This window comes from Malaclemys terrapin, chromosome 2 (assembly GCF_027887155.1).
Source record: "Malaclemys terrapin pileata isolate rMalTer1 chromosome 2, rMalTer1.hap1, whole genome shotgun sequence".
NCBI classification, from domain to species: domain Eukaryota; kingdom Metazoa; phylum Chordata; order Testudines; family Emydidae; genus Malaclemys; species Malaclemys terrapin.
Genome location: NC_071506.1, coordinates 193,095,406 through 193,121,927, shown reverse-complemented (window position 1 = coordinate 193,121,927; position 26,522 = coordinate 193,095,406). Strand labels below are relative to the sequence as shown.

The 26,522-nt window shown below is 40.6% G+C and overlaps 1 protein-coding gene across 1 annotated transcript in view; it reads left to right on the top strand.

Annotated features, from left to right (window-relative positions):
* Positions 1-26,522, top strand: part of HECW1 (HECT, C2 and WW domain containing E3 ubiquitin protein ligase 1) — a 297,476-nt gene that overhangs the window by 202,613 nt on the left and 68,341 nt on the right. Inside the window, exons 12-16 of the mRNA XM_054021224.1 lie at positions 2,612-2,762; positions 9,797-9,927; positions 13,624-13,745; positions 17,001-17,186; positions 18,439-18,573. Of these exons, the coding sequence (XP_053877199.1) occupies positions 2,612-2,762; positions 9,797-9,927; positions 13,624-13,745; positions 17,001-17,186; positions 18,439-18,573 (725 nt within the window). The remainder of the gene's footprint in view (positions 1-2,611; positions 2,763-9,796; positions 9,928-13,623; positions 13,746-17,000; positions 17,187-18,438; positions 18,574-26,522) is intronic.

The following is a 26,522-nucleotide window of genomic DNA, read 5'->3' as shown; positions in this document are numbered from 1 at the left end:
GCAGAGCACAGTGGCCTCACCTTCTCCTGATCCCAGGCTATCTCCTGGTGTGCCCCTGCTCTGAAGTTATAAGGGGGCTGGTGTAGGGCCATAGTGTCAGCCCTACACTGCCCAGAGAAACCCTCTGCCACGGGGTAATTCCCACATGCAGTGATCTGGCTGTTTTTTGGACCCTTTACATCACTGGAGCAACATAAAGGGGCTGGAACAGAGCTCAAAATCACGGCCTTTGTCCATCTGTCAGTCTAAGCTTTATCTATGCAGCCATCCATTCATCTTACCACAAATTCTGTGTTGTATGCCCTTTGAATTACTTATTCCCCTGTGTGATGGTAATGCTGTTTGGGAGGGAAATAAATGCACATCAGCCAACAGTGAGTTTTGTTTATATGTTGGCAAGGAATAGTCACATCAGCACACACAACTCTCTCGGGCCAGATGCTATAGCACAATGCTCTGACCCAACAAAACAAATGTGCCCAGCAGATATTCTCATACACTCTCCCTGAATTTTCACTGTGTCTCCTTTATCCTGACCTGATGTTTCCACTGTGACCTCAAGCACTGGACACATCCAGCTACTGCTAGGTTTGACTAGATGCTTTCTGCTCAGAGACTGAATTACCACGTGTATGGCTGCAGACACATTGCAACATGCTTTCTTCAAGCAGTGTGACATTCAGTTGGGTTTGTGGGTAGCACCTGCCTTAATGCATTCTGTGTGACGTTGTTTTTGCTGAGGTGTGAATGTATGTGTGGTTGGCATTAGCAAGAGTACGGAGTGTGAACTGATATGTCTCAAGGAGATGTCAACTGTTATCTGGGAATTCAGGGTTCCTCAACAGGCCCTGACTGACCAAGGTCCTTCAAGAATCCCTATAGGCTGGTTTCAATGGAGGGCACATGGTTGCCTAGGGTTCACGGATTATACACTGAGTCATGATTTTGTTCAAATTGTTATCTGGTTGCTCCAATCTGGAGTGTTGGGTGCTGGTTAGCCTTTGCCCATACTCCCACTCAGGCACCCACATGGATAAAGAAGGTATTTTTAATAACATTATGATAAGGTATGTCACCTTAGCTCTGGCCAGCACTGTCTGTCTCCTTACTGATCAGGCACAGTGTTTGGAAGAAGATAGCTGGTTGCAGGGAGTTGGATTCCAGATGCAGTAGGAGGAAACACAGCTCTCTGTTGCTCTTGGATGGTATGAGGGAAGGTTCACAAAGAACCCAGAACTCTTGGTCCTAAGGTGGAACACAGAGCCACAGAGGAAAAAAAGTGGACTTTACCACTCTTGGAGTACAGATGTGCTCCAGGAGAGGGAATATATATTACTGTTTAGTTGTTATGTCATCAGCTGATGGATCGTCATGTAACAATAATGTAGTTAACAGATCAAATTTGTGCAACTTCACTCAAGAAATTCTAAGGTTTTTTTATCTACAATTTGATTAGCTCATTCACTTCTTAAATTTCCTCTTACTCCTAACACCTTTACCAGTGCTCTTGATGCTTTTAACTACCAGTGTATTTCATGCAAGCCAACAAGCATCAGATGGGTAGGGGCTTTTGGTTACACTTCTGGCCAACTTGGACCTAATTTCAACAAGAGACGTGAGGATGGAAGGTTCAGTATCTTGTTACCAATTTCCTCAGCTATCTGGTCCTTATCAGAGTGATAGATTGAAAAATTTTAAAAACATGCATATATTTCTGAGAATATGTCCAACCAGTCTGTGACAAGTTTTAGGTAGAGGGCCTTAAGCTGCTCTGTATTATCCTTCTGAAAGCTTAAAAAAAAGCCAACCTATCAAGTTTATTTTAAAACATAACAAAAAAGTGAACATAGAACTTGCCACACCAGATTAAATCACTGGTCCACCAAGCCTATCATCCTGGCTACCAGTGGCCAATTCCTTATGGTTTTCCCATCCACAATGAATATAGCCAGTTGTGCAATGCTGTATGTGAGAGTTACATGGAGAAATTTTTATGCTGTAAAGCATGTAATTTGATTACTCACCTCAAGAAACAGAACTATAATAGGTATTAATGGTTATAGAATTATCCAGCCATTTTTAAAAATACAGTCACTGTGTCTCACTCATTATTGATGGCCTGTGGCAGTGAATTCCATAGGGTGACTGTAGGCTCTGTGTGAAGTAATATTTATGTATGTGTGTACACATACATATATACAACAAACCTGTGGAACTTATTGCCAAGGGATGTTGTGATGGCCAAAAGTATAAATGAGTTCAAAAAAGAACTGGATGTAGAATACATCTTTCAATGGCTATTAGTCTAGCCAAGACAGTCAAGGATGTGACCTCATGCTCGGGCAACCCTACACTTCTGACTATCATAACCTGGGAGTGGAAGACAGGGTAGATCACTCCATAATTGGTCTGTTCTGTACACTCCCCTGAAGCTCTGGTACTGGCCACTGTTGGAGACAGGATACTGGGCAAGATGGACCATTGGTCTGACCCAATATGCCAGCTCTGATGGTCGTGTGTATGTATATACACGTGTATCTCATGAGCATCTAGGCTTTCTGAAACTTCTCAAACTGATGGCTTCCTCCTTTCCTTTCTTTTTTAATACTAGACTGGGAAGCTCGGATAGACAGCCATGGAAGGGTATTTTATGTGGATCATGTGAATCGAACCACAACATGGCAGCGCCCCACAGCAGCAGCCACTCCAGATGGAATACGCAGATCTGGTTCAATCCAACAAATGGAACAGCTCAATCGGCGGTGAGTAATTCTGGACTGAAATCCCAAAACAACACCACTAAGAAAATGTTCTAGTTACGAGCAATGGTACTCACGTTATTCCAAACCAGCATCTGAAATGTTCCTGAAATGACTAAAACATAAATAAGCTATGAGATATATTTGAAGGTACGATGTTGAATAACAATTAGCAGGTCAGAACCTACTGCTGGTGGATGATAACCATCTGCTTTAAAAAAGGTGACATTTTTAGCACTGGCAATTTGGGAGCCCAAAATAAATTGAAACAATTTTCAGTGCTACTTTCAGGCTGGCTTTACAATTATAAAACACTGTACTTTTTAATTAGTATTTTGTATGTAGTTCCGTAAGTCTATATGGTACTTTACTACAGGAAGTAGTGTTTAAAAATAGCAAAGTGCCTGACCAAACAGATTACAGTCTAGAGACACAAAGTGAACATAGTGCATTGCACAAAGAGTGACATGTGCTCAGTCCTCATCCTCAAAGGAAACCTCTACAACACCTTCAAAAGACAAGCCTGGGAACTTAAATACATAACTCTGCTGGACACTAAAAACCATGGATTTAACAGAGACATTAGTTTTATGGCCCATTACAACAACTTATAACACACTCTGCTGCCTACTAACACTCCTTTGTCCTACGGCTGCTGAAGTTTTAATTGCTTACTTCATTTTAAGTGGTCTCCTACAATATGTGTGAACCCCGTATGCTTAACAATCTGTCCCACCTTATATTTCGCTTGGGCACTCTAATTTCCTTCTCCACACCTGAAGAAGAAGAAGAGCTCTGTGAAGTGCAAAAGCTTGTCCCTTGGACCAACAGAAGTTGGTCCTATCATGGCTTGCCTTCACTTTTCTCCCACCACTTATGAGAAGGATCAGTGCAGGTGGGGGTGGGGAGGCAGGATTCTTCAGAGCTTCTGTGTTACCTATGAGAGCAGAGGACAGATGGTCTGGGTGACAATATGAAGAAGAGTCAAGCAATCAAGCTCTGAATTCAGGCTTCAGCCCCACTGCTTTGAGGTGCTTCAGCTTCCAGACCTCCACTGTGCTCTTCCAGCTGCTACACCTATAGACCTACCCCAGTCTTTTGGGAGCTATTCAGAGATGAGGTCAGGAAAGCAACAGCTCTAGTTGCTGAGAGTCTCCCTTTGTAATTTTTCTCCACCAGTGCTGAGGGTTGAATGTTATGGATGCTCATGCAGTTGAAATTATCATGTCCCCACTATAGCGCTCTAGTGGTTCCTTCCCAAGTGCAGCCATGTCCATGGGTTGGGAAACACCAACATGTAGCTGTTGACATCAGCAAGGCTGACAAGCTGTGACACAGCGTGAATGAGATATTTGTTTTAAATAGTGAGTGCTAATGAGTATCCTACTGAAAGACATTTCAAAGCCCTTTGCACAGCTGGAGGAAACTAGAAACACTTCCTTAAAATGAATCCCGAGAGAAGGAATCTCCCTCCAAATGAGGCAGCTTTATCACTGATACCAATGTCTATTCAACTACTGCTCTACACAAAGAAAGATTTGTTAGTTTCCTTTGTTTCCTTGTATTTCAGAATGAATTGAGGGAAGAAGAGTAAAAGAAATATATAGCTAGGCAATAATCTTACACTCTTACCTCAGAAAACATTTTCTCATCCTCTGCCCCTGCTTCCTGTAATGATATAGTTTCTTATTTAAATAAGCAAGACTGAAATTGTTATCCTCTGATTATAGGCTTTAAAATGGCATGAAGGTTGGTTTGGGTTTTTCTAGTACTTTAAAAACATAATTTGGGGATCATCAGAGCGCCAAGCTAGGAGACAGAGAGAGTGCTTGAATGGTCCTTCTTTCCATGGCAGGAAAATAAGATGGGAGTTACTTAGATCCTTTGTAGGGAGAAAATGGTCGCTGATGACAGCCATCAGGGAGTTTTCCTAAGGACTAACCAGCTTTCTGAAAATGTCTATCGTGCAAAATAGATCATAACCGCAAACAGGTCCATGAGGAATTGTCCTCCTCTTCTCTCCAAACCTAGCATGCTGGGCACAGAGTGGGCATTTGACTACCATAGTATAATTTTGTTTATAGTGGTAAGAACTTGCAATAGTTTGTTTTCATTATAATTTTCCTCAGAAGGTGCCAAGCTATCATATTAATTTATAAAGAAAAGACAGGCGTTTCTAGAAAGCCCTTGCAGTGAATTGGATAGATGTTGTCTGCAGCCATCAAGGGCTTGTGTAAATTATAGTTTTTTGTTGTGCTGTAACTTGAGTTAATTGAATACCAGTTAAGCTGAGCTAATAGATACCATCGTAAATTTATTGTAGACAGTCACCATTTGTTCCATGAGGCTAATCTCTCTTGGGTGAGCCACAAACAACCAGGAACAAACGTTGGTGAGTGTCTAAACTAGAAATGACAATTGTGTTAGCTAGCTCAGGTTAATTGGCAATACCCTTAGGCCATATCTACACTTATAAGCTTACAGTAGCATGGCTGTACTGATACAGCTGTGAAGCTGTAAGAGCACTTGTGTAACAGTGTTATGTCGATGGGAGAGAGCTCTCCTGTCGACATAATAAAACCAGCTCAATGAGTGGCAGTAGCTATGGCGGTGGGAGAGCGTCTTCCGCTGACATAGCGCTGTGCACATGAATGCTTATGCTGGAAAAACTAATGTTTTTTCACACCCCTGAGTGACAAAAGTTTTGCCAATATAAGTGCTAGTGTAGACATGGCCTAAGTCAGTGGCTCTCAACCTTTCCAGACTACTGTACCCGTTTCAGGAGTCTGATTTGTCTTGCATACCCCCAAGTTACACCTCACTTAAAAACTACTTGTTTACAAAACCAGATATAAAAATACAAAAGTGTCACAGCACATCATTACTGAACAATTGCTTACTTTCTCATTTTTTACCATATAATTATAAAATAAATCAATTAGAAAAGAAATATAGTACTTACATTTCAGTGTATAGGATATAGAGCAATATAAACAAGTCGTATGAAATTTTAGTTTGTACTGACTTCACTAGTGCTTTTTAAGTAGCCTGTTATAAAACTAGGCAAATATCTAGATGAATTGATGTACCCCTTGGAAAACCTCTGCATACCCCAGAGGTACATGTTCCCCTGGTTAAGAACCACAGACGTGACATCCTTGGTTTACATTTTAGTTTTCTATGTTTTCATATAGTTTGATTCCTTTCTTGACACCCATGTTTGGTTTAGGATTTGATCATTAATGATTTAATACACTGTAATTAGGCCAATAATACTTTTGTTGCTCATCTGTATATGGGTATTTTTTAGCATTTGTACATTCAGGATATATAGTGAGAAGCGGAGGGGATTTTCATTAGTAGCGTATTTCTCCTCACTTGATTCCCAGTGGAGACTAAGCACATTACAACTGAGTAATTGTGGAATCCCATGGTTTCTTAGCACAAAAAAAGCCATCTGGTAATTCTTTAATCTCTGCTGTAAAAGAGCTCCATTAAGTAAAAATGCTGAATAGACCACCAAGTCTTTAAGAGGCTTCTCTTGTCATGCCAATGTTTGTATATGTGTAGCCATGGATATTTCCAAAAATTCCAGCAAAAGAGATACATGTTGGCCATTGCAACAAACATCACCAACCTGTGTATTTCAAAATTGGGAAGCAATTTTAATATTTTATGGCCGGGTGAAATAGAGAAAATTATCTGTCCTGAACCAGGTTTTAAGATTAGCTCATTCAAAAAATTCAGGTAACTTGGATTACCAGCTTGTGAGAAAAACCTTTTCTTAAGCTGTTGTTGAAAACCACTACTTAGTCTTGAATATTATTTTCAACAACTGTTTTAAAAAAGTTTTGTTACTGTAGGTCAAACCTCATTACCTGGAACAGTTTTTGTTAACGCTGCTTGAAAATCCTTTCTAGGTGAGGTATACAAAGAACTTGGATGATGTAATTAAAATCAGCCTGAATTTTTGCCCCAAACTCAAACAAAATGGAACCCAAAACATTTTGAGGTTTGAAAAAAAGCTCAGTCTACTTTCTTTTCACACAAATCTGTTCACCTTCCCATTTCCTAGATTCATCTGGGAGAAGGAGTGGAAATACCAAAATATCACTAGGAAAGCTTGCTATTTTCATCCCTGCCAAAACCATAAAGTATTGGAAATCTAGTTTTAAAAAGGAATGACAGGGTATTCTGTTCCAAGGGCCTAATCCTTCATTCTGTGAATACTCAGAGATCCACAATGACTTTAATGGACAGTTTGTCTATATAGGGAATGCAGGATTGGGACCTACAGTCTGGATAAGATCCAAACACCCCTATATTTTTTTTTATTAGAAGAGTCTTCCTCCTTTACTACAGCACTTCTTGCCTTTCCTCAAGTTACTGAAGCAAACAGCCAGCACTGTTCAAATTACATGACCTGGTTAACTATCCACTGTGATCTGGTAAAACTGTGCAGCATTTGTGTAACTAGACTTGTCTTTACATGAATAATAATAATAAAAAATGACACAATAAATAATAATAGTACAGTAAAAACAGCCTCTAGTGTGGTTTTTCTAAACCATTATTTCTTTGACAAATCACTTTGAAAAGGGACTGTGATTTTCAAATACATTCCCATAACTTTTGCCCTTTCAAAGTTTTTTTACAATTACATGGGCATTTTCTGGTATTTATATAAGACAATTTTACAGTATCTAGACAAAAAAAAGTAGCTTGTTTTTGGCATACAGCTAGCATTACTGTGTAAAGTTTGCCAGCAGGGGATTTTCTAACATCTAATTAAATTGAAGCTACAGTTACCATATATATAAAACTTTTGACTATATTAACTACTTTTTTCTGCTCTGCTGTTGCATAAGGGTGTTGTAAAACTCCTGCAGTATTGGAGTGGAAAGTTTACTCAATTAGCCTACAGTCAAGTGAATAAAAATTTTAAAAGCTTGTTATAAAATAAAAGGGGAAAAAGTAGAGGTAAATTAATGCAGTTGTGAAATCTACTATAATAATTTGCTTCTAAGGTGTATGTTTATCTAAAAACAAAAATCCCCAATTCTCTTACTTTTTTAACCAATTCTAAATATGTTCTTTATTGAGCTATTAAAAGCTACATTAAAGGAAAACTTGGGAATACTGAGGAAAATGAAAACTACTGTGTTAGTTAAGTATAAATCCATTACATTTTCACCCATTTTCCATAATTAAGCCTAAACTCCGGTAACTTGTTGAGAGTTAGTATGCTACTGGAGATGCTGTCTTTTGAATGGGATGTAAAATCAAGGTCCAGACTACTTGTCTTCAGAGATGTCATGGCACTTTGAGATATAACCGTTGGAGTTCAAGCCAGAATCTAACTTGGCATAAATACGTATTTAAAAAAAAAAAAAAAACAGAAAAAAGAGAAAAATGGAGGGATACTCTTCATAAGTCTGGAGTCACACAGATGGAAGAAAGAAGAACAGAAACCAGGAAAAAGAGAAACAAAGAACCTTGGGCCAAAGATCAGATATAATCAATGAAGCTACGTGGATTTATGCCAGGTGGGGATCTGGCCCATTATGAATGCTGAGAGTTAATGAAAATGAGACAACAAAAAATGTTTAAAAATATCAAGGTGGGGCAGAAGCTCGTTAAAATTATTAACAAGATAGATATCTATTATTTTTAAAAATATTTTTCATTAAATAATTTTTAAAATTTGTCACATTCTTGTCATACATTATCAGAATCCCAGTCTGGGGCCTGGTCATGAACATAAAGGTTAGAAGCTATGGAGGTTCTCTCACTCCTAGTCTGTCAAATGTTCAATGAATGAGTCACCAGTATGGCTACAGCAGGATTGACTTCCCACATTATTTATCTCTGTTTTACAATACATAGAATTAATACTGTGTACTGCATATTTTAAACATAATTGAACACATAAAAGAGAACATCCTTTATGGGATTCAAACCTTCAACATGAACACTGTGGCCCTGATCCAGCAAAATATTTAGCACCTGCTTAACTTTAAGCCCAAGAGTAGTCTCATTGAAGTCAATCAACATGAAACTGCCATAACAGAGAAAAAGGTTTTAAAAGCTTCACTCCATACCTGCTTCTTCTTCGTCCTCCTTGTTTCCCTCCTTGTTCTCACTGGCTCTGTCCTAGTGCTTAATTTTGTAATGAAAGAGGCGCCAGCCCTCAAGCAAGATTTTTACGTTCATAACTGATGCAGCAAGCCCAGAGGTGCTGGGGCTCTGAACTGCCAAGCCTAGAGGTACCGGGGCTGAGCCCTGGCAAGCCCTGGCACAAATTAAACACTGCTTTGTCCCCTTCAGCTTTCCATTTAGCTTATCATCACCAAAGTCAATCCATATACACACACAAAAAAGCATGGAACTAACATGACATGTCCTGCCCTTATGTTGGTCACTCCGCTTGTGTGTTACACCACTTTCCTCTACCCTGTGTCTGTTTTATCTATTAGATTGTCAGCTCTTCGGGGCAGAGATTGTCCATTGTTCTGTGTTTGTACAGTGTCTAGCACAACAAGCCTGTTCTCGGCTGGTCCCTAAGCACTACCACAACAAACATGATGAATAATAATGATTAGTTTAAAAAAGAATGAATACTGGTTATGGAGCCAAGGCTGTGAAGTGTTGAACACATTGAGCATACTCCCATTGCAATTGTTGGGAGTTGAGGACACTCAGCACCTCAGAGGATCAAGCTCTTTGTGATTGATTATGTTAACCTATGACAAATTGGGACTTGATTCTTCCCTGCCTTTCACCTTATATAGTCACTGATCCCTGTGGAATGTGGGTGATTTGCCCAGGTGCAAGACAGGGAAGACTCAGGCCCATTGGTGCTTTAAAAGTACGTGCCGATTTTAGCAATATTTTAATTGTTCAAAAGTGTTGATTTTTCCAACTCTCATTAAGAAAGAGATAGAAAGGCATTTTTGAGAGCAGCAAAATGCTTCGTACCATTATTCCACCAAAACGTATAGCTAAAACACCTTTTTTCTTTCACATAAAATATGCAGGTATCAAAATATTCAGCGGACTATTGCAACAGAGAGGCCAGAGGATGATGCTGTTGTTAACAACAGAGCCGAGAGGCTCTCCATTGGAGGAGGAAGTGACTCTGAGGCAGACTTTTCCCAGCCAAACTCAGGTATGGGAGAGGAAGCTATTAACAGCACGTGGCACCAGATGTCGCTTCATTCTGGGAAACAAGCTGGATACACCACGGTGCCCTGATGAAGACTCAGGCTTCAGTACTTTATAGCAGAAATGGCTAAATGAAAGGAAAGAGAGTATAGAGCATGAATAGACCCCTCAGAAGGATATAAGCAAGTGTTAGGGGGCTTTTTTAATGAGTCCTTACATAGACAAAGTGTTTTTACAATAGATTGGGTTTGAATGTCCAGGTATTATACATGAAAATGGAGAAAGTGACTATTTTCTCAAGCTTGCAGTTACAGTAGCTACACTATTTCATTTTGGTGATAGTGTGATTGTGAAACTATGGGGGTTCACCCAGATCAGCCAGGGGTTGTGTCACTGCCTGTCCTGTAACCTTGGGAGCATCTGTGCTGTGCAGGTTTGGCTCAGAGCCCCGACAAGTAGTCTGCTCACAGCACAATTATCTCACCCTGGTTCCCACCAGCATGGTTACTCTTTGCAGGGTGTCACCAACAGCCCCTTGTCTCCCCAAAATAGGATGACCAGATGTCCTGATATTCAGGGCTTTGTCTTATATTGGTACCTATTACCCCCCACCCCGTCCCATTTTTTCACACTTGCTATCTGGTTTGGCTGAGGACCCATACTTCATATTAATCCACTGCACTGATATGGTTCTGTAATAAGATAAGAATCAGTTTATTAACAAAGAAGATAGATTTAAATGGTCTCAAGTAAGAATGAAAGAGATAGGAAAGATTACAAACAAAACATGCCTTCTAGTGTCTAAAACTTAATTCTAGCAAGTTACAGTCTTGGTCTAGACAAGGTGGGGGAGGTAAAAATATCTCTTATTGGACCAACTTCTGTTGGTGTGAGAGACAAACTTTTGAGCCACACAGAGTTCTCAAAAGCTTGTTTCTCTCACCAACAGAAGTTGGAACAATAAAAGATACTATCTCACCCACCTTGTTTCTTGAATATCCTGGGACTGACATGGCTACAACTGCACTGCATACAAGCTTGGTCTAAGCAGATTTCTTATCTATAGTGATTTCTCAGACACTTTCTCAGATTACAATAGCTCTGATCCCTTGTGTCCATCCGGTGATAGCTTATTGCTTCTGCTTATATCTTCCCAAAGTTCTTTGACTCTGTTTCAAGAGGCAGAAAGGTTTCCTGGGGATCCATCCTCCATGGAGATTGTTAAGTGGTTATCTCCCCCCACTTGCTCAGCTAATGGATTTGTTTACCTTTCATGTAAATGTCCTTTTCATTGTCTTTGGTCACACCTTGCTTAATTTACATTGGAGATACAGTCAAGCTGGAGAAACAACATTCCTTTGTCTAGGCTGGGTTTAAGCACTGTCTGTCACTTACATTTTAGGAACACATTTCAAGCACACATCTATAACTCTTTATACATCACCCACACAGACAACACACAATAATATTAATGACCGGCATGTTACCATTTTGCATATGATATCTTACACGACACCTTTTAGATACAGATTATGATAACGAGTTGGAGCAATGAGTATGTCAGGTGTGATGAGAGTTATTGTACTATGTGCCCACATCCAGTTGGCGGTGAGGGGCTTCCTGGGTCACAGTAATTTTGATATTATGGGCCAAATTTGAAAAGGCCAGCCCTCCCTTCTGCACGCATATCTTGTGTCCATAAAATGTTCATCCACATTTTTGCACCTGCAATTGAACGACAAGTGCAAAGCTGAGTGCTTGCATCGCTAAATGCTTGATTGCAGGTGCAAGTCACCTGGGGAGAAACACAAGCAGTCAGACTTGTGCCTGCATTTCACTTTGTGGACACAAAAAAAATGGGTGTGTATTTAGTTAGTTAAACTTGTGCCTGCAACACGGGCAATCAGTACGGAGCCCTTCTGAAAATTCACACCTATGGCAGGGTTGCCACCTGATTATGTCTATTATTACATCTATCACCTCTTTTCCTCCTTCTCCTGTGTTTGCATGCCATTACTGGCTAGTCCTTATTAGCAGGAAATAGCCTGCATGACCTATGGTTCAACTCCTTTTATGTCTCCTGGAAGAGGAAAGCCTATTCAGAGTGAATATTTAATCTATGCTTTTTTAAAAAATAGCTTTGTTAAATATTTAGTTTTGTCTATTATTAGCCTGAATCTTTATTTCTTTTTCCTTTAAAATCACTATAAGTCATAACCAAAAGTACTTCACATGATATATAACCACTTTTGCACTCATTTGTATTGCAATTTTTATGATTCAGTTTAACTGAATTTCTTCGGTATAGAGAATCATACCTGATCCCACCTGCTAATAGTTAATTGAGATGGAAATGGTATATGATCTGTGTTCTATTACTACTTATATTACTTGTAATATTAAGTTAGATACATATTTACAGTAGACATACAGTATTACTGTTACATATATACAGTATTACTATGGGGGGAGGGATAGCTCAGTGGTTTGAGCATTGGCCTGCTTAAACCCAGGGTTGTGAGTTCAATCTTTGAGGGGTCCATTTAGGGATCTGGGGCAAAAATCTGTCAGGGATAGTACTTAGTCCTGCTGTGAAGACAGGGGACTGGACTCAATGACCTTTCAAGGCCCCTTCTAGTTCCATGAAATAGGTATATCTCCATATAATAAATTCAAAGGTTACTTACATAATAAAATATTAAATTAATAATAATGCTGCCAGGAATCATTCACATAAATGGTGGTTGGATTTGATTTAATATGCCTTTTCTTTCCTTTTTTTTAATAAAAAAGAACTATCAACTGTGGCATGTGCCTTTTTAATGTGTCTTTGCTATATATATTGTTTGGCTGTGGAGAGAGAAAAAAAATGTAGCATTTGGTACCAATTTTTTAATTTAAAGGGAAATCCACAGGGATGTGTGAATATCCACAAATAAAGGTGCAGTGTCGTATCCTCAGGTGAAATAAATCAGTTTAACTCCATTGGAGTCAGGAGAGCTATATCACAAAGTCTTTTTTCATGGTCTTAAGTGGACAGAATGATAAGGTGTAATTATAGATAGAAAAGTGACTGTCAACATTATATTATGTAGTTCTGTATTCATTCTCTTGATGACTTCCACATCAGATTTGTTCAGATTGTAGGTCAAAAACTGATTTTGGTTTAAAAGCATCAGTGCTGCAAACTGAGCCTAGAGCCCAAAACCTCATGTGTGTTTTGATACCACTCTAAATTCATCAACAGTAAGAAAGATTCTACAATCAGAACTTAGCTGACAGTATTGGATCAGATCTTCAGCTGGTGTAATCTAGTAGGGTTACATTGATTTATTGAAGTAAATGGAGCTATTTCGGTTTATAACAGCTAAGGATGTGGCCCAGAATTTATAACATACAATGTAGAAAGTCATCCAGCTCTCATTCCTGTAGCTGTATTTGCCCTGCAGTGCTAACCACAGGGAAAACTTTAGTCATTCACGTGAGTAGATATGACTCAAAGACACAAAGAGAGTGGATGCCATTTTTACATCGTCACTTGGATGACCATAGCCTCACTTTAAGATTAAAAAGAAGTCGCACAATATGGTGGAGTGGTGGGGTGGGCTTTGCTGGTACTGGCAGAGGAGATAAGAATGACACTATTTGTGTTGTATTTTCTGTTATGTGTACTAGTCAATTGTTTTACTTTTATTTTCAGAAATTAGAAGAGAAGGGTCCCTTTCTCCAGTGAATTCTCAAAAAATCACCTTGCTGCTACAGTCTCCAGCTGTAAAGTTCATCACCAACCCCGAGTTCTTCACTGTGCTGCACGCAAACTATGTAAGCACCAGTATCTCACCGTCTCTCACTCCTGCCTTCTGGGTCAAAAGGAAGAGCTCTGGACCTCTTATAAGAGTGCACAGTGGGTATGTCTACACTGCAATGTAAGCCCAGGGTTCAAACTCAGGCTCCAGCCTAACCCCTCTTCCATTTACATACAAATCGCACTAACCCAGGCTCAAGGGGGTGGAGGGTTAAGCCTGAGTCGAGCCAGGACCCCAGGATTCAAGCCCTATTGCTTTGCAGTGTAGACACAGCCCCATTGGACCCATTCTCTGGGAATCCACCAAAAGTATTCCACAATCCCATGGGTCAACTTTCTTTGTCCTCTGGACAGTCAAGTTTGAACAGTCAAGTTTTCCTACACTGCACCATGAACAAAGGGATAGAATGGCCACACTTTCAGAGAGTGCTAGGAAGTATGGAATATGAGTGGTTGAACTCAGGCCCGCATAATGCAGTGAAGATCCTGGAACCCCATATTGGGACCCAGGGTTTAATAATTCCTAACCTAGGATTACAAATGAGTGTAGACATTCAAGCCCTAGGTTAACAAACCCAAGGTCTGCTAACTGGAGTTCTACTAACCCTGGGTTTACATTGCACTGTAAACATACCCAGTCCTTAATTCCCTGACTCAGAATTCAATTGTCCTTTATGTGAACTGGACCGGGTTGGATGTAGCATGCCTACACTACCCCACAGGGAACTCTTGAGGGGATTCTGCCTCAGAGAGGAATTCCCTGGCACCTCACATGCCTGCCCCCACTACTTGTTCCCTTTCAGAAGGTGCAGCCTACTCCCCATGTGTCTGGCCAGTTCTACTGTCTGGTGCAGAGGGAGCTGGGGTCATGCCTCCTCCCCACCGCTTTTGCATCCTTCTGCTTCAGGGGTCCAGAAACCTCTATTGAATCCCTCTTCTCGTGGCCTTGCACAGCAGCTGGAAGGCTTTTTGCATCCTCTGCAGTTTGTACACTCAAGCAGCTGGGCACAACCTAACACTCAGTGAACAATTACAGACTAGGGATGATGCAGCTCTCTTGGATAAAATAAGAACTGAACTGAACCTACCTCAAATCCAAACCAAACTTCTCGAAGGTTCGGAAAAGTATGGACAACTTTTCGTTCCCATTGTTGGAATGGAATTTCACTTCCTGCTTGCAACTGGGAATGAAAACAGACATGCAGTGAAAAAGCTTTAATTTCAGGTCAACTAGTAGCAGGAAGTCTGCAAAATCTCCCTCGGAAAGCCTGTTCTCCTGGGATTTCGACCCCAGTTTTCTATCCCAAAGAGGTTTGGATAATATTTGGATAAATATCCAAACATCACTTCTGAACCTTTTGAGGCTAATCCGTTACTAGTGCTGATGGGTCTTCTCTCAAAAGGAACTTAACGATTTTATAAGCTGTCTTGAAACAAGTCTTAGTTGGTACAAGAGACAGCTCGCAAGAAGCTGAGTCCCAACTTCCTTTGTCACAAAAGTGACTAAGGCCATGGAACGCCTACATTTTGTTTACAAAGCTGTCTTTGATATTGGAGCCAGAATAGCCTGTCAACACATCTGTCAAGGCCGTCATAAAAATTCCATTTGTGTAAAAATAGTGGACCACATAACTTTAGGCTTAAGGCCATTAAAACATTTTAACCACAAACTCCAAATAAAATTTCACAAACTCCAAATAAAATTTAGAAGTGTTAATTAAGCCAGTGAAATTTGAGTTGGAAAATATTATCCAGCAGTTAAAGCTAAAATGGAAACACTCTTGTTTAACAGATATTTTATGTCCCTGAAGGGATAAAACTATGTGAAATTCTGGGTTTCCCTAGTGTTGCTAAGTGATACTGAAACGGTGAGTTGTAGCAGCTCATGACATATCATCTGCTATGCAGTATGCTAGGACCTCAGATAGTTGCATTCAGAAAACTTTCTTAGGTTGTAACATCTTCAGGGCAGAGATCATTTCTACCTCTGTGTTTGCAATGGGGCCCCTATCCTGCTTTGGGCCTCTGGACACTGCTGTAATATAAATATTAAATAATAAAAATAACATTTCAAATGCATTTAAATGCACAGAAGGAAAGAAATTCAAAGTTACTGGGTCAGATTCTGCCCTTGTTTACGTCTGCAGACATCTGAAGTAATGATATTGGAGTCAGTGAGGGGCCTTCAGCAAGCCAGTATGACCCCAAAAGATGGTGGCATAGACAGGGAGTGGCATGGCCAAAGCAACCTGAGGATGTACTAAGGCAGCACATTCCTTCAGTAACTTTCATTGGAGCCCCCAGCAGAAATTAATGCTGCCCTCCCTGATGAAGCCCCTAAAAGAGGGCAGGTTGAGGTAACATTGCCTGCTCTCCCTTGGGGAGCATCCTCCCTGGAGTGAAGAGCTGCAGGGTGAAACAAAGAGTTGTCATCATTACATGAGTAATTTACACGTCCCTGTGCCATCTCTGATGAACGTGACCCATTTGGGGCCCTGATCCTGCAGTGAGATATGTACAGACAAACCCAACTGCAGGATTAGGGCCTGTTCATGTTTCTGTTAGATACAAATAATCAGTACTGAACATGTCTTCTTGAATGGTGACACAAATACATTTTCATTAATGTTTTCACATCTGTATGGTATCATAAGAACATAAGAACGGCCAAACTGGGTCAGACCAAAGGTCCATCTAGCCCAGTATCCTGTCTTCCGACAGTGGCCAATGCCAGGTGCCCAGAGGGAATGAACAGAACAGGTCATAATCAAGTGATCTATCCCCTGTCACCCATTCTCAGCTTCTGGCAAACAGAGGCTAGGGACACCATCCCTGTCCATCCTGGTTAATAGCCATTGATGGACCTATCCTCCATGAACTTATCTAGTTCTTTTTTGAACCCTGTTATAGTCTACATTCACACAAACAGTACATCTCTCTGAATGTGTGATCAGTGAAATAAACACAACTGCATGTATTTCAGATGTGTGATACTCCAGAGATATGTACACTTGCACTTGTATATCTGTCAGTTTGGTACTGGTAACTACTGTGCATAGAGATAGGGAATTTTCAAATTTCCAGGTGGCAATTGGTTATTTCTACGTCTTCACTTAGGACCTAATCCAAAGCCCATTGAAATTGATGGAAAGATTGCTGTGGATTTCAGTGGGATTTGTATCAGGCCTTAAGATTGTGTGTCATATCTGCTAGCCAAACTCATTTTTGAGACACTGGAACTGATTTCCTTGTCCTGTGTTTTTCATGCCTAGAGTGCCTATCGAGTCTTCACCAACAGCACCTGCTTGAAGCACATGATTCTAAAGATCCGCAGAGATGCTCGGAATTTTGAGCGCTATCAGCACAACAGGGACCTGGTAAATTTTATCAACATGTTTGCTGACACCCGACTGGAACTTCCACGGGGTTGGGAGATCAAAACAGATCAACAGGGCAAGGTGAGAGCGCCAACACAATTAATCACTGGGTGAATTTCCACATCCTGCTCATCTCACACGAGGCTAGATGATCATGAAGGGTTTCTTGTGAACTTAAAATTTGTGACTATCTGATTTGTATATCAGTGAGCACACAGTATTATTCCTGACAATAAAAACCTTTGTCTTAGGTTTAGCCCCTGGAAATGTCATTCTCTATGCTATCTTCTGTCCTCACACAGGGAGACTAAGAAGTGTGGTCTGATTCATGCTGGCGTCCAGGATTGTATAATGCTATACTAGGCATTGTTAATCTTGCACCAAAAAAAGAACCCCACTAATCAAACACTATTCAGATTTATAATATTTGACTTAATAATGCTGACTAGGAACACTCTATCTGAATACCTCTGCCTCATACTTTGGGAGAGTTCAGATTTAGAGCCACTCAGACCTGATTCTGCTCTTACTTTCAGCAGTTTTTCAGCACTGTGACTCCACTGATTTCAGAAGAGTTATATCTGATTTATGCCACTGTAACTGAGAGGAGAAATGGGCCCTGTGACTCCAGACTCAATAATGGGATTAACCAAAACATAGTCCAAACACCCACAAATGAGGTTGCATGTGGTATGAAGGCAGAACTTTCCCCTAATTTTCCAGGTGCAAGGCTAAGGAGTTACCAGAATAAGGCTTGGTTTTGAGGGACTGAGCTGAAGCTCATTAGAAGTTGCAAGCACTCAGCCCTTCTTGTCATCAGGCCCATAGTGTCTAGCTCTTGGTTGTCCATTTAAAAAGAAGTGATGCTGAAATCTAAGGGTCAAGTCCTGTGTGATACAGAGCACCTTCAACAGCCACTGACTTTGCTGGTAATTAAGGGTGCCAGCACCTGGCAGGAGGCACTCAGCACCTTGTAGAATCAGGCCCATAGAGCATAATCCGTATGCTTACAGCTAGAGTTGTGCATTGCACCTAGAAATGAGGGACAGGCTCCAAAAGGGAACTGGCTGGTTTTAAATTACGGTGATACCAGCTTGAATCAATTTCAAGGAATTTGGCAAATTAGCATGATAGAAACGAGTTACTGTAGGAATACAAGGAATATTGGACTGAAACTCATTAAGCTGTAAATTGTGAACTATCATGACTGCAAAATGTGGCACATATGATACACACTAGTCTCTGCTCAGTTTGTATGCTGCTTTCTCATCCCTCAACTCTTTCACCATGTTAGCTTCCTGCTTATGAATATACAGTATTCTTTTTATTACAGTCCTTCTTTGTTGACCACAACAGCCGTGCTACCACTTTCATCGATCCTAGGATCCCACTTCAAAATGGCCGTCTCCCTAATCATCTGACTCACAGGCAGCATCTCCAGCGACTTCGCAGCTACAGTGCTGGAGAGGTAACTATAGCATTAAGATCCCTTCCTAAATATATGGTATATCTGCTAGGGAAGTGGTTCTGAACTGGGGGCACGCAGAAATCTTCCAGGGGGTACATCAGTTCATCTAGATCTTTATCTAGTTTTCTAACTGGCTACATAAAAAGCACTAGCAAAGTCAGTACAAACTAAAATTTCATACAGACGATGACTTGTTTATACTGCTCTATATAGTACACTCTGAAATGTAAGTACAATATTTATATTCCAATTGATTCATTTTATAATGATGTGGTAAAAATGAGAAAGAAAGTAAGTAATTTTTCAAGTGTGCTGTAACACTTCTGTATTTTTATGTCTGATTTTGTAAGCAAGTAGTTTTTAAGCGAGGTGAAACTTGGGGTACACAAGACAAATCAGCCTCCTGAAAGTGGTACAGTAGTGTGGAAAGGTTGAGAGCCACTATGCTAGGGCACCTGATAGTTCTTATTTTTAGCTTTTGAGAAGCAGATGCATCTTAAAAGTGTTTGGAATTTCACCCCAGTAATCCCATTTGGCTAAAGAAAAATCTCATCCCTGATTTACTGTTCTCCTCTCCAGGGCCGGTGCAACCCATTAGGTGACCTAGGTGGTCACCTGGGGCACTACAATTTGGGGGGCGGCGACCGCAGCGGTATTTTGGCGGCGGGACCTTCCACCACCTCCATGGGGGGCGGCATTTCGGGGTGGGACCTTCCGCCGCCTAAGGCGGCAGAAAAGCTGGCGGCGCTCCTGTTCCTCTCAGCTCCTTAATCTTAGTCTCCCTGAACCCTGAGTTCTCCTTTTCTCCTCACAAGTCTTCATGCTATCTGCCCTGTATCTGCCACTTTCTTGATACTGACTCTGCTGACCCACTCATTCATGTATTTGTCACTTCATACCTTGAACATTGAAACTCCTTTCCCATGGCCTCCCAAAGTCACTTGTATCCAAATTCCAGTCTGTTCAGAATGCTACAACACACCTATATATTCTACCAGTATACCCAGCAGTACTTCACCCTCAAGCTGAAAACCTCCTTTGCCTCTGAATCTGCTACGGACTCACTCACCATGTGTTCAAAGCCCTTCGTGGCCATGATCCAACTACCTCCATGATATCATCTCTTCCTATATTCTCAGCTGCTCTCTTTGCTCTGACAGGTATGGTTTCTTTCCATCCCCCTACCCACCTGTGCTTCCACTGTCTCAGCTACTGTATATAGCTCAATCTACTCACTTCCCTCTGGCATATATTGGTCCTGATCCTCCACTGGGATAAATTGGAATAGCTCCATCACAAGGAGAAGGTCTGGACCATTAATGACAGCCCGTCACCACTCTTAATCTATTGCTCTCCTATACTCAGACACCTTCTTATTGTAACATCCATCATTGTAACTTGGGTGTGTTCTGAGGTATCTGTAGGACATCCACAAAATAAAGTGACACTTGACTGTGCAAGAGGAAGACTTGGGGGAAAAGAGAAGTACAATAAAGGCAAAGAAAACTTGAGATCACCTGATGCTGCCCTAGCTTGGACAGCAGATGCATTTGGGATAGTGAAACAGAATGCAGACATGCGAGGAATAACAGCACCATTCTATCTGACACCTGTCTTTTGCACACTTTAAAATATCCCTTATATCTGAAAGGTTTTCATAGATTGTTTTGTGGCTTTTTATCTTTCAAAAGATAGTGGCTTCATATTTCTTTCTTGCTAGGGTATTCATCAAACAGCCTGTCAATAGCAGGATGTAGACATTTGACCTTCTCTAATACAAATCAACCAAACTGATAAGACAATGGAAATAGATTTTGAAGGAAGATGCAGTGTTTGAGGTTCCGGCCAGGGTTTAATAAAATCAAGGCATCCAATACAATTATGGCCTGACAGTTCAGCAACTCACTGTGACACTAGTATCTGATAAGATAGTGTCCCTAGCTTGTGTAGTAATGTATGCTGAGGTGTGTTTCCATGCTGCTAGATTACAGACAATAGGCTTTATGATACTGAAATCATTTCAAATAATCTTTTATCTGTTGCATGGAGATAACATTCCCCACTGCACAGTGTGGAGGGGATGACGGGAGCATAAATCCCACTCCAGGCCCAAATGATAGTGGAGGCCAGGATGCTAAAGCAGCAGCGTTTCTCTCCCACCTGCAGAACTGCACATGGTAGAGGCTTTTTATGGTTTCAGGGGAAGATGGGGGAACAAGTTGGGAGTGGGACCCAGCAAAGGGAACAGCTGTTGTATTCATCATCCTCTCCCAGAAAACCAGCAGGAAAATTCCTAGGGGAGTTAATATTGACCCTATCAATGTTAACTCCAGCAGGATCATGCTGTGTCATCCAGCCCCCTCGGAGAGGCTGTTTTTGGACCAGTGGATGGGATTGGAGGCAATAACAGCATTGCTCCTGAGGTATCAGTACTGGTAGGGGAGAGAGAGCACTGGAGGGTTGTGTGGATTTTCCCATCATGGGTGAATAAGGCAACATTTTTTTGCTTCTGTCATGCCTACTACCCTGACTTAGTGATTGATTTCTGCCAACACCATAGCACTGAATTTTGCTGTTTGCAGTGTTGTTATTTAGCCATGTTGGTGCCAGGATATTAGAGAGACAAAGTGGGTGGGATAATATCTTTTATTGGACCAACTTCTGGTGAATAAGACAAGCTTTTGAGCAACACAGAGCTGAAGAAAACCTGACCTGAAGAAGAGGTCTGTGTCACTCGAAAGCTTGTCTCTTTCCCCAGCAGAAGATGGTCCAATAAAAGATATTCCCTCACCCACCTTCCATCTATAATTGAGTTTTGCTGCCATGCCTGGTTCACAAAAAGCAAATCTCAAAGTTGTGCACACAGTAATGCATGCTAGTGGAAGCATTTGCATTGAAAGTGCTTCCACATTCATCCAACCAGGGAACAGAAACAATGGCATGTAACTTACTTGCCAAACCTCACAGACAGGTGCAGCTCATATATCAAGGACTGGCAGAGAACTATCCACTATAAATCCATAAAGTTGTTTAAGAGAAAGAGACCGAGGGAAAAAAATCCAGATGAAACAGTCTAATACTGTTAAATAATGAGAATACTGTTGAATAATTAATACATTTGAGGAAATTGCAAACTATTCCTGAGGTCTGATGCCCAATGGAAAGACTCCCATTGACTTTTGTGGGCTTTGGATCCGGCTCTAAAAGCCCACTCTTTACAGAGCAGAAGACTCTAGCGCCAAAACAAATTTACCAAGAGCAAAAGGTTTCATACCATGATAGCTGTTGTTAATATGAATGGGATATGTTTTTGTCCTATAAATCATGCCCATAGGGAAATCCCAGAGACTCACTTAGGTTTCAGAGAGAAGAACAACATGTCAAAACACGCTTCCCCCTGGCCACTTGCCAGCTGCTTGAAGTTCTGCTGGCTCCTCTGCTGAGCAGCAAGGAGAGCCCTCTAAACAGCAGGAGAGAAGCAAACTGGAGATTTTAAAGATCTGTCAGCATCAATTAAATAAATCAACTGTTTCTCATCCTCCTCCTCAACATAATGAAGGGCAATTATGGTCTTTGCACTGAGAGTAAAGGATAGGGATATAATTAATGTCAGTCAGCATGGCTTTATGGAAAATAGGTCTTGTCAAACAGTTCTGATTTCATTTTTGATGTGATTAGATGTTTGATAAATGTAACTGCAAAGAGGTGATATACTTAGAATTTTGTAAGGCATTTGACTTCGTACTACACAACATTCTGATTAAAAAAATAGTGCTATACAATATCCATAAAGCACACATAACATGGATTAAGAACTGGCTAACAATGACAGATCTCAAAAAGTAGTTGTCCATGGGGAATCATCATTGAATGGGGGAAGGATGTTCTAATGGGGCTCCTTGGGGATCAGTACTAGGCCCACGCTGTTCAACATTTTCATCAGTGATGTGGAAGTAAATATAAAATCACCGCTGATAAAATATGTGGATAACACAAAGATTGATGGAGTGGTATATAGTGATGAGGACTGAGTAGTCCTACAGAACGATCAGGATCACATAGCAAGCTGGGCCCTTTCAAGCAAAATGCATTTTAATGCAGCCAAATGGAAAGTTATACATCTAGGAACAAGGAGTGCAGGCTATACCTAGAGAATGGGGGGCTGTATCTAAAAAAACAGTGACTATGAAAAATGATTTAGGGTGATAGTGGAAAAGCAACTGAACGTGAACTCCAGTGCGATGCTTTGGCAAAGAGGGCTAAATTAATCCTTTGATGTATAAGCAGGGGAGTAGTGAGTAGGAGTGGGGAGGTGATTTTACTTCTATATTTGGCACTGCTGAGACAGATACTAGTGTACAGTTCAGGTGTCCACATTTTTAAAAGGATTTTGGAAAACTAGAAATGGTGCAGTAAAGAGCCACAAAAATTATTCGTGAGCTGGAGAAAATGCCTTGCAGTAAAAAGGTTAAAAGCCTGCAAGGTTCAATATAGTTGCCCTTGAATCAAAACGTCACATTTTAGCATCTCAAATGTACTTCTAAGTTAAGCCTCCCTTTTGAGATTGGAACATACATATACGACTTCCCGATTAAGTCAGCTTTCTGCACCTTCATATGTAAATAGCATTCTCTGGAAAACTTAGAGATAATAATTATACAGCTTTTATTGATGGGTCACTATTGTTTCTAAGCTCTTCTATACAAAGCCGTACCACAACTGCCAACAGACAGACCTTTCCAAAATGCACCTTCCTCCTTAATCTGTGTCTCATATTTCATATAAAAACATTGTTAATATTCTGGAACACCTACCTATTCCTATTCCACTCCACAAAATTGATTGACTCAAAAATTGTTCACTCATATTCCTGTTTTTCTGTTGCAATGAAGTATCTTCCTAAATTAAAGACCTTTGTAAAGGCTTTTGATGTCCGTTTTTAAGCTTCTTGATCGTCAGTAGCATTATGTAGATTATCCTGTAAAACTTCTACAATTTTGGGTGTAAGGGCATCCATTTGCCCCTTTTTGCAGAGCAAAAAGGTCAAGGCTAATCCCAGCTACCTTTAAAAAACTTTATAGGCCAGATACTCAGCTAGTGTAAATTGGTGGTGTTCTATTGAAGTCAACAGCTAAAGACTAGCGGACATCTATGCCTAGAATCCTGCTACACCTCCAGAAATCAAAACAGATCAGTAGCAACGGTGAAGTGTCACCATTCTTTCCAGTTAGCTTCCCTTCTGGAATGGCCACTGCCATTGTATGTTGAGCTTATAAATTTACCTTAAAAACAACAGGTAGGAATTTGAGCCGAAACCAGTGGCCACCCATGGTGGAGAGGCACCAGAGGGAGTAGATGGATTTTGCATGCTCACCACCTCAAACAGCGATGGACAGATGGCAGAACTCAAACGGGCAGCAGATGCACATTTCTAGCGATGACTGCAATATATCACAAATGCAGAATCCAAAGAAGAAAGAAAAGAAGCTGCTATGGTGGATTTGGGCAAAGAGTTCTCAGCTATCTGGTTTTAATCTACAAGGGGAAACGCAAGGCTGTTTAAGGTGTATAAATCAGTCAAATTGTCCAGCACTAGATGAGTCAGGATGCTAAATCATTAGCACTGTCACTTTTTAAAACACTGGAAAATAATCTGATAATCTGAGTTAATTGATTCAATTAGAAAGTCAGGACAGACAACACTATTGTAATTAAATGATTAATTGAAGCTATTAATTGTCCTGTATATGGCTAAAGACAGAAAGAGGAAGAATAGAGAAAAGAGAAGAGGAAAGCTAATTAGATTACTTCGAATTTTTCTGCTATCTAGTCATAGCTACAGATCAAATGGGACCACTTGTGAGAGTAAAACTGCATAATGTGTAAGTGTAATGTCAAGGCACAAACATGGCAAAGCCCAACCAGTGATGGCTAAGTGATAACAATGGGAGAAGAAAAGGAGTACAACTTACACAATTGGATGATTTATTCTGTAAGGTTGCATGTGTATCTGGTTAGTTCTGATTCTTAATTTTATTTGTCTTGTACTAGTTTTCTCTACAGTGTTTTGTTTCCTTTTAAGTCATTTTTTCCATTCCTCCCCACCCACATGTACATCCCCTTCATCTCTTTCTGGTTTGGGAGAATAGGATCAGGTACGTGGGCTGGAGCAAAGCAGTAGAAAGCTAGTAAGAGGAAGTGAATTATGAGAGGGGATATCAAGACAAGGACTGGCTCAGTAAGGCTGTTACAGGCACAGGCTGGTGAGGAAAAGACATGGTGCTGAGGCATGAGAGGGAGAAGGGGGTAAAGGGGGGAGGGATAGCTCAGTGGTTTGAGCATTGGCTTGCTAAACCCAGGGTTGTAAGTTCAATTATTGAGGGGGCCACTTAGGGATCTGGGGCAAAATCAGTACTTGGTCCTGTTAGTGAAGGTGGGGGGCTGGACTTGATGACCTTTCAAGGTCCCTTCCAGTTCTAGGAGATAGGATATCTCCATTTATTTATTTAAGGGACTAGGAAGAATAGTTAGCAAAGCATGGGCACAAAGGAAGGAAATTGTACTGTAAATGCATGAAAATAACCATAACAAAACTTGTTAGCCCCTGAGAAACAGGAAAATGAAGGCAGAAATAGTACATTCCATCTCACTGTGTCTTCAGAACAACTGTAGGGTTAGATAAAATTGTTTATGATGAGAGGTGGCCATTCTTACAGCCAAACTTTTCATTACCCCTATGCAGCTTTCCAAAATCATTGACCCAATAAATGTTTAAAATAGCAACAATCCCCACAAGATTAGTTGTTACTTAATGTAATTACACCCTAGATGACTTCCTGGAGCGCTAAGTAATAAACTTGTCTTTAAAAACAAGATGAATTTTGCCAAGATTATCACACCAGTACATTAAACACTTTGGGCCTGATCCTCTTCTCGCTGACTCTGGGGTAAATTGAGAGTAACTCCACTGAAATGAGTAGCATGGATCCATGTAAAACTGGTGTAAGTGAGATCAAAAGCAGGCAGTTTCTTATGGTGAAAAAATGTACAATATGCTGTAGCAGCAGTGTTGTGTTTTCAATTACAATACATTTAATTAGTGTGTTGAATTAGTGCCAACGTTTTTTTCTTGTTTAACATGCATATTGTCTAATGCTCACTACCTATGTTTTATATGTGACTTGTTAGTCACATTTAGCTGCTCTGTTTTCATAGATAGCCACTTGGAAGACCTGATATTTGGCAGTAATACTGATTGGCATTGTCCAGAGCTTGGATTCAAAGCTAAGAATCTAAAATACAGGAATATGGGCAATTTCTTTCTGAAGTTATTGCCAAGCACTACAATTTGTTGAATATTAAATAAGCAACTATCACCTCAGCATTTTGGGAATCGGTGTTTTCATGCATCTTTGGCCTGATTCTGATTTCTCTCACACTGATTTGTTATCAATGTAAGCTTCAGTATAGAGTTACTTTGGATTAACACACACGTACGTGAGAGATGATTCAGGCTCCATTCTATTTTCTCTCTTTTTTTATTATTTTTTATGGCAGAGGTTTACACATTTGGTCAGGGTGTAAGCCCTATCTCCTCTAATATTTGTCAGCAATCTGTCAATACTTATGTTATCTTCACTATCTGAGCACCTCCCCCTTAATATATTTATCCTCACAACATCCCTGTGATGTACAGAAGTACTATTATTCCTATTTTACAGATGGGGAACTGAGGCTTGGTCTACACTACCCCCCCTAATTCGAACTAAGGTACGCAACTTCAGCTACGTGAATAACGTAGCTGAAGTCGAAGTACCTTAGTTCGAACTTACCTTGGTCCACACGCGGCAGGCAGGCTCCCCCGTCGACTCCGCGGTACTCCTCTCGCCGAGCTGGAGTACCGCAGTCGACGGCAAGCACTTCCGGGTTCGACTTATCGCGTCCAGACT